This window comes from Athene cunicularia (genome assembly GCF_003259725.1).
Source record: "Athene cunicularia isolate RWA chromosome 9 unlocalized genomic scaffold, athCun1 chr9_part1, whole genome shotgun sequence".
In the NCBI taxonomy this organism is placed as follows: domain Eukaryota; kingdom Metazoa; phylum Chordata; class Aves; order Strigiformes; family Strigidae; genus Athene; species Athene cunicularia.
In genome coordinates this window covers 10,153,574-10,166,495 of record NW_020799110.1, presented here as the reverse complement: position 1 = coordinate 10,166,495, position 12,922 = coordinate 10,153,574, and the positions used below count along the sequence as shown (strand labels likewise).

At 43.7% G+C, this 12,922-nt stretch overlaps 1 protein-coding gene across 15 annotated transcripts in view; it reads left to right on the top strand.

The window, feature by feature from the left end:
• Nucleotides 1–12,922, top strand: part of MCF2L2 (MCF.2 cell line derived transforming sequence-like 2) — a 181,072-nt gene that overhangs the window by 17,086 nt on the left and 151,064 nt on the right. For 3 of the 15 annotated variants that reach the window (XM_026854531.1, XM_026854535.1, XM_026854529.1), the window contains exon 1: nt 5,434–5,764. The exons of 1 other annotated variant lie outside the window; for it this stretch is intronic. In XM_026854531.1, the coding sequence (XP_026710332.1) occupies nt 5,623–5,764 (142 nt within the window). In that variant the 5' untranslated portion in view covers nt 5,434–5,622. Of the gene's footprint in view, nt 1–5,426; nt 5,765–12,922 lie in introns of those variants that run through there. 11 more of the 15 variants (XM_026854539.1, XM_026854540.1, XM_026854538.1 and 8 more) reach the window with 8 other exon arrangements.

Here is a 12,922-nt window from a genome sequence, read left to right as displayed (position 1 = left end):
CAGCACCCATGATGCTGCTGGAGGGCAACGGCACAAAGACTCTGCCTGTGTATTCACCTCTCACGGTGCATGCTGTGTTGGTGCTAATGATCATGGTGTTTAGAAGTGTGGGAGAATGGTGGCCTGACATGCCTAGTTTTATGGATCACAACCTTCTCTGGGTTACCCAGTATCTCTCTCATCCATTCCTTTTGCATTTCATAGAATCATAGAATGGGTTGGGCTGGAAGGGACATTAAAGATCATCCAGTCCCACCCCCCCTGCCATGGGCAGGGACACCTTCCACTAGCCCAGGTTGCCCAAAGCCCCGTCCAACCTGGCCTGGAACCCTTCCAGGGAGGGGACAGCCACAGCTGCTCTGGGCAACCTGTGCCAGGGCCTCACCCCCCTCACAGGGAAGAGTTTCTTTTATGTAATCTAAATCTACTCTCAGTTTAAAACCGTTACCCCTCGTCCTATCCCTATGCTCCCTGGTAAAGAGTCCCTCCCCAGCTTTCCTGCAGGCCCCCTTTAGGTACTGGAAGGCCTTGTACTTAAGTACTGGAAGTACTTGTCTTTCATTTTATTCCCCTGACTTTAAGACAAGAGGTATATTTTGGGCATGTATTGCACAGAAAGACTCTTATCTTCACATAAGTCCTTAGGCATTTTCATGATCAAGACTGGAATAACTTTGATTCCAAGCCTAAACCTTGGGTTTAGCTGCTCTACCTCTGTGCTAGGAACTTTGGTAATTTGGGTAATTTTGGGAATCTGTTTATCTTGCCAAGCAGATGCCTAGCAGGACAGAAATGCAGATGTTTCTGTTCTTGCTGATGTGCACTTGGTTGCAGAGGTCAAGAGAGCTAGATAAAATAAACCCTGCAGGTGCAGCAGTAAGTCCTGCCCACTGCTTGGCCTGTGAAGATTCCACTCATCTCCTGGGCAGCTTCTCTAATCCAGCAGTGATGGCACGTGTTTGTTGGTTTGTGGTTTGGTTTTTTTTTTTTTTTTTTTTATAATGATGATAACGGTCCTTGTTTAGCCCCAGACGTCTACACAGCTTTGAGATGGCAACAAAAGTTCTTTGGCTAGCTTGTCTTCTGATCTTTGCTAATACTCCTGCTTTTGGCAGCTTGCGTAGGCGTAAATGTGCACCAACAGTGGCAGAGTTCTTGTTTCCCACTGCTGAAGGTGACCAAAAATGTTTTGATCGTCAGTTAGGAAATCACTTTAAGCAGATCAGTGTAATGAGATTCTGAAACCATATGGCACTGGAATTAGTGCCTTCTAGTGCAGTAACTGCATGCTGTAAGTGCAACGATGTTGTATACTAAAAGTAATTTCAAGAGCAGATATTTCTTCCTCTGCTCATTCCTTAACTCTTTGGGGCTTAAAACAGTGCCTGGGATGTAGCACTTTATTAAAAAAAGGAAGGGGAGGGAATCTTGGTCTTCTTTTTATTAGTTGGAAGAAAATAAATGGATGTTAATAGAAAAGACCAGTTTTGGTTTCCTAGCTGAACAGTAGAATGGATGTTACCTTTAACAGAACTGAGTGTGCTCTGAAAATAAACCTTCAAGTCAAACTGCTAAAATGCCTTGTGGCTTATCAGATTCATGATCTGGATGGTGAGGAAGGCAGAAAGAAGGTCATGGAGGTGTATGTGAAAAGAACGGTGTGTTTCAGCATAGCTACCAAAGAACAGTTAAAACTTCATATAAAACATCATGTAAAAGTACAGAAAAATGTGAAGCTGGGGTTTCAAGAATGAAATAGATTTTTTTTTTTCCTTAGCTTCTATGTATATCAATCTTATAGCAGCACTGGATTTAGATTACATATTTCTCAGCCCTGTAGAGTACTATACATATGTGGGGGGAGCTGCTGGTTTTCATGAATAAATAAGATATCTCTTGCTGATCTCACTGTTGGTTTGTCAGATGTTTTTAAATTATTGGTGGATAGGAGAGGCAATTTTTGAATCTCATCTACCAAAAATTCTTGGTGGTTCTTACAAGGCTCTGTTGGAAAAGGGATGCCTGTTTCCCCTTAATTGTTTTAATGACCATGTTGGGTACATTGCAAACAGAGTGTTTTACAATATTTTTTAACTGCTTCATTTACACCTGCAGCAGAAGCAAACTTCTCTCCCTCCTTCCTCTGGCACATAAATGCTGTTCCCAAACTCAGTTCTTGACTCGTCACAAGAAATTACATCCACTGTGCCCAGCATCATTGAGATCCAAAGTGTTTGTTGCATGTTTCATGCTTAACAGTGATACCAACCATTGGAGCACTGCTTTTTGGGGCAGAAGCATATTATTTCACAAGAAGAGATATGGGGCTTAAACTGATTTAATTGCAGTGACTTTAATTTTGTGGCAATCCTTTGGCCATACAGTAATGACAGCAAGCTCCGATTCCAAGGTGAGCTGTTATTTCTAATGGAACGAGGAACTAGTGCAGTTCATCGGGCTGTTTTGGTTAATGTCATCTGAGGATATCTGGGTGGGGTTTTTTTCATTCCTGATGACACTTTCTTACATTTATTTACATGCTTATTCATTGACAGACCAACCAAGATGATGTTGCTAGGTAATGCTGGCAAATTAATAAGCAGAAAACGTCCTCTTCCTTAGCTTTTCCAAACATTTTGCTATGGTTGTCTGGAGCAGCAGGGAAGCAACTCCCTTCCATTCAGTGTTATTTACAGAGAAGACCCACGGAAACATGCTTGCCGTTTTCTGCGCCTGTTCTCCCCTATACTCTTCTGCATGCGAAGAACAGTCATTTGTTTTCAGTCAGACTGATACCTTTCGGTTAATGGAAGAAAAATGTGAAGAATCAGTTATCCATGCTGAATGCATGTTTGGTAACATGTTACATAACAGCATTCCTGCAAGCCAGCCCTTGCAGCAGCTCCTGCGCAGACACATCCAGTGCAGTACAGAAGAGGTAATTTGTGTGGTAGGAAACTGCAGGTCACTTTGTGCTCCCATGGTTTTTGATACATGGTTTTATTTTGATGTTTTGGTTTCTGATACATGTCAGGAGAAGCTAGCCCAGCTGCTTGTGAAATGTGAATGGAGTGAAACTTCACAGGAAAATAAACAGATCCTTTTGTCCATCTGTCCTTGCAGGACAGTGCTCAGTCCCTGAGGTAAACCTTAAGTGCCCCATTGCTATATGTGTAGCAGTTACAGTCAGCTTATTTTTTTGTCTGGAGCTGGGTGATGGCAGTGGTACCCCAGGCATCAGAGACATGTATTTAGCATTGTAATATTTCCTAGGGAAAGACTGACATTTAGTTGATTTTTAGATAGTTTTCCTGGTGTGTGCTGTGGCTACCTGTGTTTCAGAAGCTCACGCCTGTGGCAGATCCCCCTTCCAGCATCCAGTCTCCCCCTTGAAAGAGTGTTGTTCTTCCTGTTTCTTTCTGTGCTCTTTCACAGCTCTTCCTGTTGCTAAGCCACGTGGATACCGGTGGAAACATCAAATGGAAGGGAGGATGGCAGACAGAAGTGTATTGTCACAAATGCTGGATTCTCCTCCATTGTATGTCTAAAAAAGTGCAAGGTTGAAATGCAATTGTTCTGTGTATGTCAGACATACTCAGGAGCATATTGTCAGAAAAGCTTATTTTCCACGGTACATCACGTTTGCCTGTGTATGGAAGGACACCTTGAGCCCCTGTAATGAAAGAAAATAGGATGGAAGAAAGGCTTTTAAATAGAACTGCTGGGTTATGTTTCTAGTTTGCTTATCTCACGATGACAGTTTTTTACAAATTAATTCTACCTTCTGTGCTATTGTTTTCCTTATCTGCAAAATACTGTAATCCCCTGGGGATTTCTCTATGGACACTAATAAATATTCTTAAATTCTAATGAATCAGGTCACCCGACAGTTCGGTACATCATTGTCCTCACTTTGCAGGCAGGGTTTTGGCAAAGGCAAAGAACAGGAGAGTGACCACCTTCATGACATGAAGCAAATTTGGGGGGAAAGGAGTGTGAGTCTTTTACTTTAAGAGTGGAGACCCCCTTTACAGCTTCCTTTCATCAAAAGGAGAGATCCTGAGACTCACTGCTTCCCAGGTCTAGTAGCTGGTTTACTGCATGGTCAGTTTGTATGTGCTGGGTTAGGAAGCTTTAACAGCTCATTGTGTGGCTGGGGAGCCATGGATCTGGCAGCGGAGAAGCTGCAGAAGTTTGAGGAATGAGGAAGAAGTAGGGCTGAGTTGACTTCTGTAAGCTTCAGCTTACAGGCATTCATGGCTGTCCATCTAGTTATCCACCACTTTAGTAATGGCATCATGTGAGGTTTGGTTTTTTTTTTCTCCTGAGCAACTTTGTCTCCTCTACTTCATTCTCTGATTTGTATTAATTAGGCTTCTCCTTTTCCACTCCATGTCAAGGGATTAGCTGTGACCTGAGAGGGCCATGAGCTGAACATAGGATGCAATGATGTGCAGTGTGAACGGGTGCTAGTGCTTGAGGCGGAGGAAGGCAAAGGCTCTCCTGGTCTGTATATAAGATCCTTGGAGGAAACTTGTTCTGTACTCAGGTCCCTGCAGTTGATCTCTGGGTTGCAGCTCAGCCCTGATTCATTAGGTTCTTGTTGTATGCTTTGCACTGTCAATAGTGCTGGCCTTGTGCCTCTTCATGCATCTCCTGTACAGTGCCCCCCCGACCCTAAGGGAGTCTCCTTTTTATTTTACTGCATCAGAATTGAGTGCTCTCTGCACTCAGTTCCCCAAGTACAAGTTTCTTCACAAGGCTCTCTGATCAGTGATTCGTATAATAGTTGTTACGAGGTCCAGCACCTTCAAAGAGGGATTTCTAAATGTATGTTTCAGATCTCTCATTTTGGTGTCAGGCTGATGGATCCAAATTCTTTTTTAAAAAAAAAAATTGGGTCGGGGGTTGCACAGCTGGCAGAGCATGTCTGCCAGCAATATTTCCCTTTTGTCCTCCATTTGCTATTCTGTTGATTTAGATTATCAGATCTTATGATCAGGGACCGTGCACAGCAGCAGAGGGCTTTTCTGTACAGTTGCAGCTTCCCAGTACCACTGCCAGACATATGAGTAATTGGTTGAGCAGCTCTGCAGAGCAGTCTCCTTGCACTGTCCAGGCTGAAATGCAGAATTAAAAAAATCCATTCTCAGTGATGAAGAATCATAAGATCACAAGCCTGAAAGAGACCAAAAATCATGAAGAAAACCCTTTTCTTAAAGAAAAATTCTTTGTGAACATATCTGGCATGCTCTTTAAGAGACATTCTGTGATCTTGCAACATGCTTCTGGGATCTTCTCTCTTCATTGTCGCTTATAAGATAGCTTTAAATTAATGATAAGGAAACCATTCAGGGCACGGGCTGTGCTGAGGTTCACAGCTTTTATTCTGAATGAGAGAATAAAGTAAACTGATATTGAAAGCGAGGAGAGAGAGAAACAGAGTCAGTAAGCCTATAAAAGTCTTAGCCAATTGCAATGGCGAACATCCTGCTGGCGAGGGTGACCTTGAATGAACTAAGTGGGATAAAGTCACCAGCCTGGACTGACGGCTGAGAATCAGGCTGGATTCCAGCAAACTGAGAGAGCAGATTCCTGACAAGAGTCTCCTGAGCTGTGGCAATGGCTTCTCGGTGTCAGAAATGTGGACAACAGGTGCCCAGGAATCCACCTTTCACTGCTGTCCGGATAACAGAAGGAGAAATGAAATCTTATCATGATTTTATAGGAGGGTGCATTAGACTGGAGCGCATGGCAAAGAAAGGTATGTGTAGCATCTTTAAAACAAATATCATCTTCTCTTAGTGGTAGCTGCATTGCATTCCTAGGAGATTTGCAAAAAGGTTATTTTTCTAATCCTTTCTCTGAGGAGTAGTAAATAAAGACGAATGGCTGGATTTGGCTATTAACTCAGGTATGAGTGCATCGTTTGACTTGGCTGTATATTTCTGGGATATTTGCAGTGATTTGACTTAGAGGAGGTTAATATGAATGCCAGACTCATTCTGAGTAACTGTTTATTTCAGTCGGGTATTAGACACTGATGATTCTGTAGGTGTCTGGGACAGGTATTTGCTGTGCATGTAAAGTACTTTTTTTGAAATTTATGTAAGGAGATGGGGCAGGTGGTTACCATGACCTAGTTGACCCTGTTACCTTGTGCTCCTAAATTACTATGTAGAAGGTCAATATCTTTCTCTCTGAAAAGATTCTGGTTTCACTGTACTGAAAACAAACTTGGGCTCTCAAGCTTTTTGTGTTCTGTGTCAGTCAGCCTGGCTACAGGGCAGTAATCCCCTCTGAGTGGGTTGCTAGTACAAGATGCTGGTGTCCTGGAAATTTGTGCTAGTTGCATGTTAACTCTGAAGTGGAGTGATGGTAGTTGAAATATAGGCTGTTGACTGTTTAGTCACAGATCAAGATTGCTGAATCATAGAACACTTTTTCTCTGTGTCATCTGAGAGAAAGATTAGTCAAGGAGCCCTTTCGTTTCATTTGCTCTGTTAACTTGAATAAATACTTAGCAAACCTTAGATCCAGAAATTTATAACATGTTTTCTAGTACATGACAAAAAGATCACCCAAAATATGCAATATGATTTTACTTTCATGTTGAATTAGTTTTTATGATTTAATTCGCTCTTCAGTAGAGACAGTTGCATTCAATCTAGTAAATTGAGAATATTCTGCAGAAAAAAAAAAAAAAGGTGAAAGGTGGGCCAGAAGCAGGTCATCTGCTGGCAGCTGCTGCTTACAAATTGGGGTTTGCAGATGCTTTCTTTAATAGGGCTCTAATGCACAATGCCAGGGTTTGAAAACTGCAAAGTCAGTCCATTGTACCTCTGCTTCTGTTGGCCATCTATCTGTGCTGATTTTTGGGCTCAGTGCCTACCTATGCGTTGTTGTATTTGGCTGACCTTTCGGTAACACTGATGTTTCCAGTTGCACTCTTTGTAATGAGGCGCTCTGAGTTCAGTGTAGCATGACAGAAATGTCTGGTATCTCAGTAAAAGACAGAACAGAATTAATTGAAATTCCTTCCTGAATCTTTGATCAGGTGCTTACAGGTTGCTTACGGCTCCGGGGGCCCGTGGGACTGCTGGAGGCAGAGCTCAGGCATCTGCTATTCTTCCTGTAGGTAGAGAGGGGAAGACAGTGGTAAGAGCTTTGCCATGGTTACTGTTCCCAGGGAAACACCTTCCCTGCCTCTCATGTTGAGAGATGACCTGGCATAGTATTATGGGCAGAAATCCCTTGCAAAATCATTTTCTGCTAGAGAACAGATAGTGTGTCAACTGGTCAGAGCCTGTTGCCATTTTGTGAGGCAGAAACCATGTTTGCTGCTTTTGTTTTAAATCTGACCAAAGAGACCACAGGAGGGACAGAAGTTAAGTTATTGCGAGGGACAAGGTGCCTTCAGGTGCATGTATTAGAGCGCTGTGAGCATACACCAGTGAAAACTCTGCGTGCAGTGACCATGGTAGAAGGGGGCTAAGGAGCTGACAAGGTGGCACAAGAATTCATGACAGCACTGCCTGGGTTCTTCTCTCCTGCTCTGAATTGGCTGACCCGGGACTCATCTCTTGTCTTGTTTTGGCCTTAGTTTTCCTATCGGTGAAGTAGAAGCAGTAGGAATTACCTGCCTCCCTAAATAGTGGATCCTGATGATGTAGCTATGACTATCCTCTGAAGATTAGGCCAGTTTCCCTTTGCGATAGGCGCACAGAGGAAGAAAGATGATCTGTACCAGAGAACCTGGGCTCTGCCTGCCCTGTCTTGTTTGCCCTTTGCTACTAACAAAGACTGGTTGACAAACTCTAGGGGTGGATGTGTGCCTTTTTCTCGGGCTGGCTCTGTATGAACATAGTGCCAGTGCAGCATCATGGATCTCTGTGGCGTGTTCTGACTTGGCTCTCACTTAGGGTTACCCTTCTGCAATATAAAGATCCAGCTGAAGTGTTGTTGAGGACTAATTGCCTAGTGCTTAATCAGTCCTTCAGGCCCTCCAAAGTATGAAGCATTTTTCACATACAGACCACATCGGTGGAGTCCTGTGAATCATCTGTGACAATTTTCTGTCTTGTACTAAATATCATAATGAGAAGTGGTGGAAGGCACACAGGCACTATAGGAGAAGTAGAGGCCACTTGGTTGCGGTCGGGCCCGCAGTGGCTGCACATAACCTGCCTTTGACAGCAGTACCCCAGAGCCATCAGTGCTCTGCCAAGCTAAGCCAATTCCTGGATCATGCAAGTTCAAGGCTTCCTTTGAATCGATGTGATTTGTTTTGACGAGTGGTTAAAAGTCTGGTTGTAGTCTTCTGTTCATGTAAAGGGATGAAAACAGTGAATGCTTACAAAAAGGAAGTGCCACTGTGAGGAGGCGGTTGAAGGGGTGTTTCCCTATGGCCATGATGACTGCCCAGAGCTCCACAGCCTTGGCTCCCTGCAGCAGGCAGAGAAGGGACCTTCTATAAGCTGCCCTATGGGTGCTGAAGTCCCCTCTGGGGTCTGATGTACAAATCGTGCTATTTTGAGTACTAGTATGTGACTTTGAGACTCTCTGGGAGCTGCAGCTTCAAGGTGCTATAAATGACAACCAAGGGGAAGGAGCCCCCAGAAAGCCAGGCGGGAAATGTGGCAGGGACTCCAGTCCAGAGCTGACCTCCTTGTAGTGCTCTCAGTTCCTCACCAAAGAGATACTAAAGCTGAAAGCAAAGCATAGTCTCTCATCATGAAATACATCATTCTTGGATAGTGGCTCACGTGCCTTTTCATCACTGACATGACTATTCATGTCACTCAGCTGCTGGTTAACATCTTTTATGCTTGAGAACACCTCCTGTCAAAATGGCCCTCTCAGTCCCCACATGATCTTAATCAGCCTGCCTTGTGATGCTTGAGTCCTCCAGTGGGATCACACATCTACAGGGACATAACTGGTTGGTTAGACTATGTTTCTGCTTGCTGTGGAGCTTGAGGCTGCATGCAGATTATATATTTCTAAGTGAATAGATGTGTGTTTTTCATCTGTGCTGAAGGCTGGTGGCTGCATAAGACAGGGTAATGAATCTGCAGACACTAAGAAGTATGCAGTTCATTACTGAGGCTATTCAGGATTTTGCTGTTGCTGCAAAACCAGGCAAGATCCTCCTTGCCTGTAAGATGGGGACTGCTCTCTGTGCTAACACAGTATTTCTGAATTTGTCCTTCTGTAGGACAGAGGAATGCCGCAGTTCTGTCTGTCCAGCATTCATGGATGCTTGGTTTTGGTCCTACTGCTGCATCTCTCTTGCTGCTGGAAATGAAAAGCAGTTCTTCAGTTCTAAAGTTCTATCTGTTCAGGGAGAAAAAGAAACTGAAGTATTGGAAATGTTTTTAGAGCAGTTAAGGATTTAAAAGCAGATAAAAGCAGAAAACTGCTTTTATAGTACTATCTCTAGAAGCAAATCCCATCTGAATGAGTTAAGGCTGAAATTTCTTGGACTATTTGTAGCTTTTCCATCTTCAGTAGTGAAATAAATGAGAAATGCTTTCCTTTCCCACATGGCTGATCTTTCCACAAAGGTGCTCATTACTGGGGAAAGTCACTATTTCACGTGAGGACTGAAATCTGCAGTGTAAGTGGAAAGTATTTCTAACCCCCTTGAGACTCAGTCACAGTGTCTCCTTGTTCATTGCTCAGAATTTTTCTTATTTTATTTGCATTCATTATCTATTCTCCTCGTTAATGTAAAATGCTACCTAGGGAACCTGGGATAACTTTTTTCATCTGGTTCTCACTGCAAAGAAAATAGCTAAAATAAAATATTCTTTTTTTCATAGAGGTTATTCTGAGAAAAGATCCTTATCTTGCATATCTCTGTCACTTTTCACCTGTTCCCACTGATATGCAGCCTGCTCTGCTGCTGTTGAGCAATACTAAACCCTATTTACCTAATCAGAAATGTCCAGAGAATGGTGATGTAAATAGTGAAGGCATAGCTTGATTTCTGTTTTTAGTGATAAGTAGTGCTGAGAAGATCAAGAGAACAAATTCTCATCGGGCAAGTTATAGCAGAGGCCTTCTGGGTATTTATGTTTTTCCCTTCCTCCCACGATACCAGAACAAGGAACATCTTTGTGAAATGGAAAAGCATCAAACATGGATAGACAGATTGCTGTAGCTGGTAATGTTTTGTTAACTTGTGGGACTTATTACAATAAGATAATAGCTCAGTTTGCTTTTTCATATTGCCTAAATTGTACTGTAAACTGTCTAGGGAGAAGATTTCAGAGGAAAATAGTGCTCAGTGTACTGGGAGGTTGGAGAGCATCTGTGCAGATCTCTCACCCTGGTTATCACCACAGAGCTTACTCTCCAATTTGAGCCACTTCTGCTGCTTCCAGCCCCACTTAAAGACCCAATTCTACTCTGCTAATATGTTGATTTTGTGTACAAACTCTGATGATTCCTTATTATCTGAATCTTGCTGTGGATTAGCCTGTCCAGTGAAGTTTCATGGACTCTCCTTCTTCACCACCTGGATGTTATCCAGTAGAAATACCGGTGCTCAAGTATCAAAGAATGATAAATAAAGCTTGATTGTAGCAGTCCAGCTTCTGTATACATGTATTGAGACTATGCCGGGTGTCTTGTTGAACGTATTTCTAATCCTGTTAGTTCATTTCTCAAGGGGGAAAAAAAAAAAAAGTCCTCCAGGCTTTTGCAACAGACAAGAAGAATTATTGACCAAACGTTTCCTTTTTCACCTTTTTCTAAGCCAGGATGTCTCAGCAACTTTGTTCTGCACAGAGGCAGCACTACATTCATATTCAGAACCTGTTCCTGTGAGTCATTAAGTTGGAGATTGCTGAGGTCAGGCTATTTGTCTAAACTCCTGAGTCACCACCTTGATACAGCGTGCTCCTGTGGGGGCCTCTAAGAAGCAAGGGTCTACACATGACTGAAGATCTGCTTATGAAATTGGGATACTGTTAATTAGTAAGGTCATCCTCTGCTAGTATTGGGAAAAGCTGAGGTGAGATGGGAAGAAGTAGAGGAATGGGATACTCTGTTCCATTTTCCTGTGACTCTACAGACTTCTGAGTAACTAGACTCAAGAAGGGAGATCTGCCAGAGAAAGGACGAAATGGGGGGCAAGTATAAAGCCACAATAAGAATCACTGGGCTGGAAATTAAAGGGAGAGCTTTGAAACACAAGCCAATTTCTCTGTGTTAGGCCAGCTCTAGGGGAAGCAGTGGATTTGCAGTTGCCTGGAGTCTTTAACATAAGATTAAACAGCTTTCTGAAATACTGGTTTAATCCAATTTCTGTGAACTTCTTGTGTGTTCAACAAGTCAAACACAATGAACCTAGTGGTCCCCTGTGGTCCTGCAGTAAAAGAATCTGGGAAAATGATCTCTGAGTTAGAGGCACTTGGGGTATGAGCTGTTCCTTGTCATGATTTTGGAGACTCATGCCCACAGGTGTGAACACATGGACATGGGGGGTCAGATGCTCAGATGGTACAAGTTACTTCAATGAAACTGGGGCAGGAACTGAGAATCAGGTCCTTGAATGACTTTTGTTTTCTTAAACTTCCATGTGTACTGCAATGCTTACCAGTAACAAAACCTGAAACATCAGTATTACTGTATTCCAGATGCTGTATGCTAGTGGGAAAATATTTGGGTAGTACAAAATATTGTTCTGCTGAGAGGCACAACTAAACCTTTTAAGCTTGGCAAAGACATTTTACAGATACACATGGAAATTACCTTTACTAATTATCATATCGTATCATAGAATGGGTTGGGTTGGAAGGGACCTTAAAGATCACCCAGTCCAACCCCCTGCCATGGCAGGGACACCTTCCACGAGCCCAGGTTGCCCAAAGCCCCGTCCAACCTGGCCTTGAACCCTTCCAGGGAGGGGTCAGCCACAGCTGCTCTGGGCAACCTGTGCCAGGGCCTCACCCCCCTCACAGTAAGGAATTTCTTCCTTATGTCTAATCTAAATCTACCCCCTTTTTTTTTTTTAAAACCATTACCCCTCATCCTATCCCTACACCCCCTGATCAAGAGTCCCTCCCCAGCTTTCCTGTAGCCCCTTTAAGTACTGGAAGGCTGCTAGAAGGTCTCTGTGGAGCCTTCTCTTCTCCAGGCTGAACACCCCTAACTCTCAGCCTGTCCTCACAGGGGGGTGCTCCAGGCCCCTGAGCATCTTTGTGGCCTCTTCTGGACCCACTCAAGCAGGTCCATGTCCTTCTTATGCTGGGTCCCAGGTACTGCAGTACTGCCGGTGAGAGCAGAGCAGAGGGGGGACAGTCACCTCCCTTGACCTGCTGGCCACACTTCTCCTGATGCAGCCCAGGATACAGTTATGCAAATGAAAAAATGTTGGACACTTGTAAATCTACTTCATGAAACTGAAAGTGCTGCCTGATGAGCTTTCCTTTGAGCATGCAGTGGACTAAGAGGAATTTCTTGTGCCTTTTCTATGGGGAGTTCATTCTCCTTATCTCAGGAATCCAGCATGTTAGTCATTTACATTCACTTACAGAGTAGCGTTTAGTCTTCTAACTCCACAGCTGGATCAGCTACTTCTGCAGCATCTCTACACACAGAGTTAAAATGATTTTTAAAGTGCAATCATCTGGCACATTTATCTGCCACTTCCATCGATGTGACACTTGTCCATAATGCTTTGGAGCTTCTCCCACCTCTGCTTTTAGAGAGGACGAGTCTCGGGGGGGGGGGGGGGGGAGGAGCGCTGCCCGGGAGAGGGCACTGCACTACACCAGACCTTGCCCTGGGAACTCTGCACTGGCACTGCTGCCTGTTGGGAGGCTCCCACCAGAGATGAGCGGGGTCTCAGTGTGTAACTGGGCTCGTGTCTGTGCGCAAGCAGAGCTGGAGCCTAATCTTCCACCCACAGCCT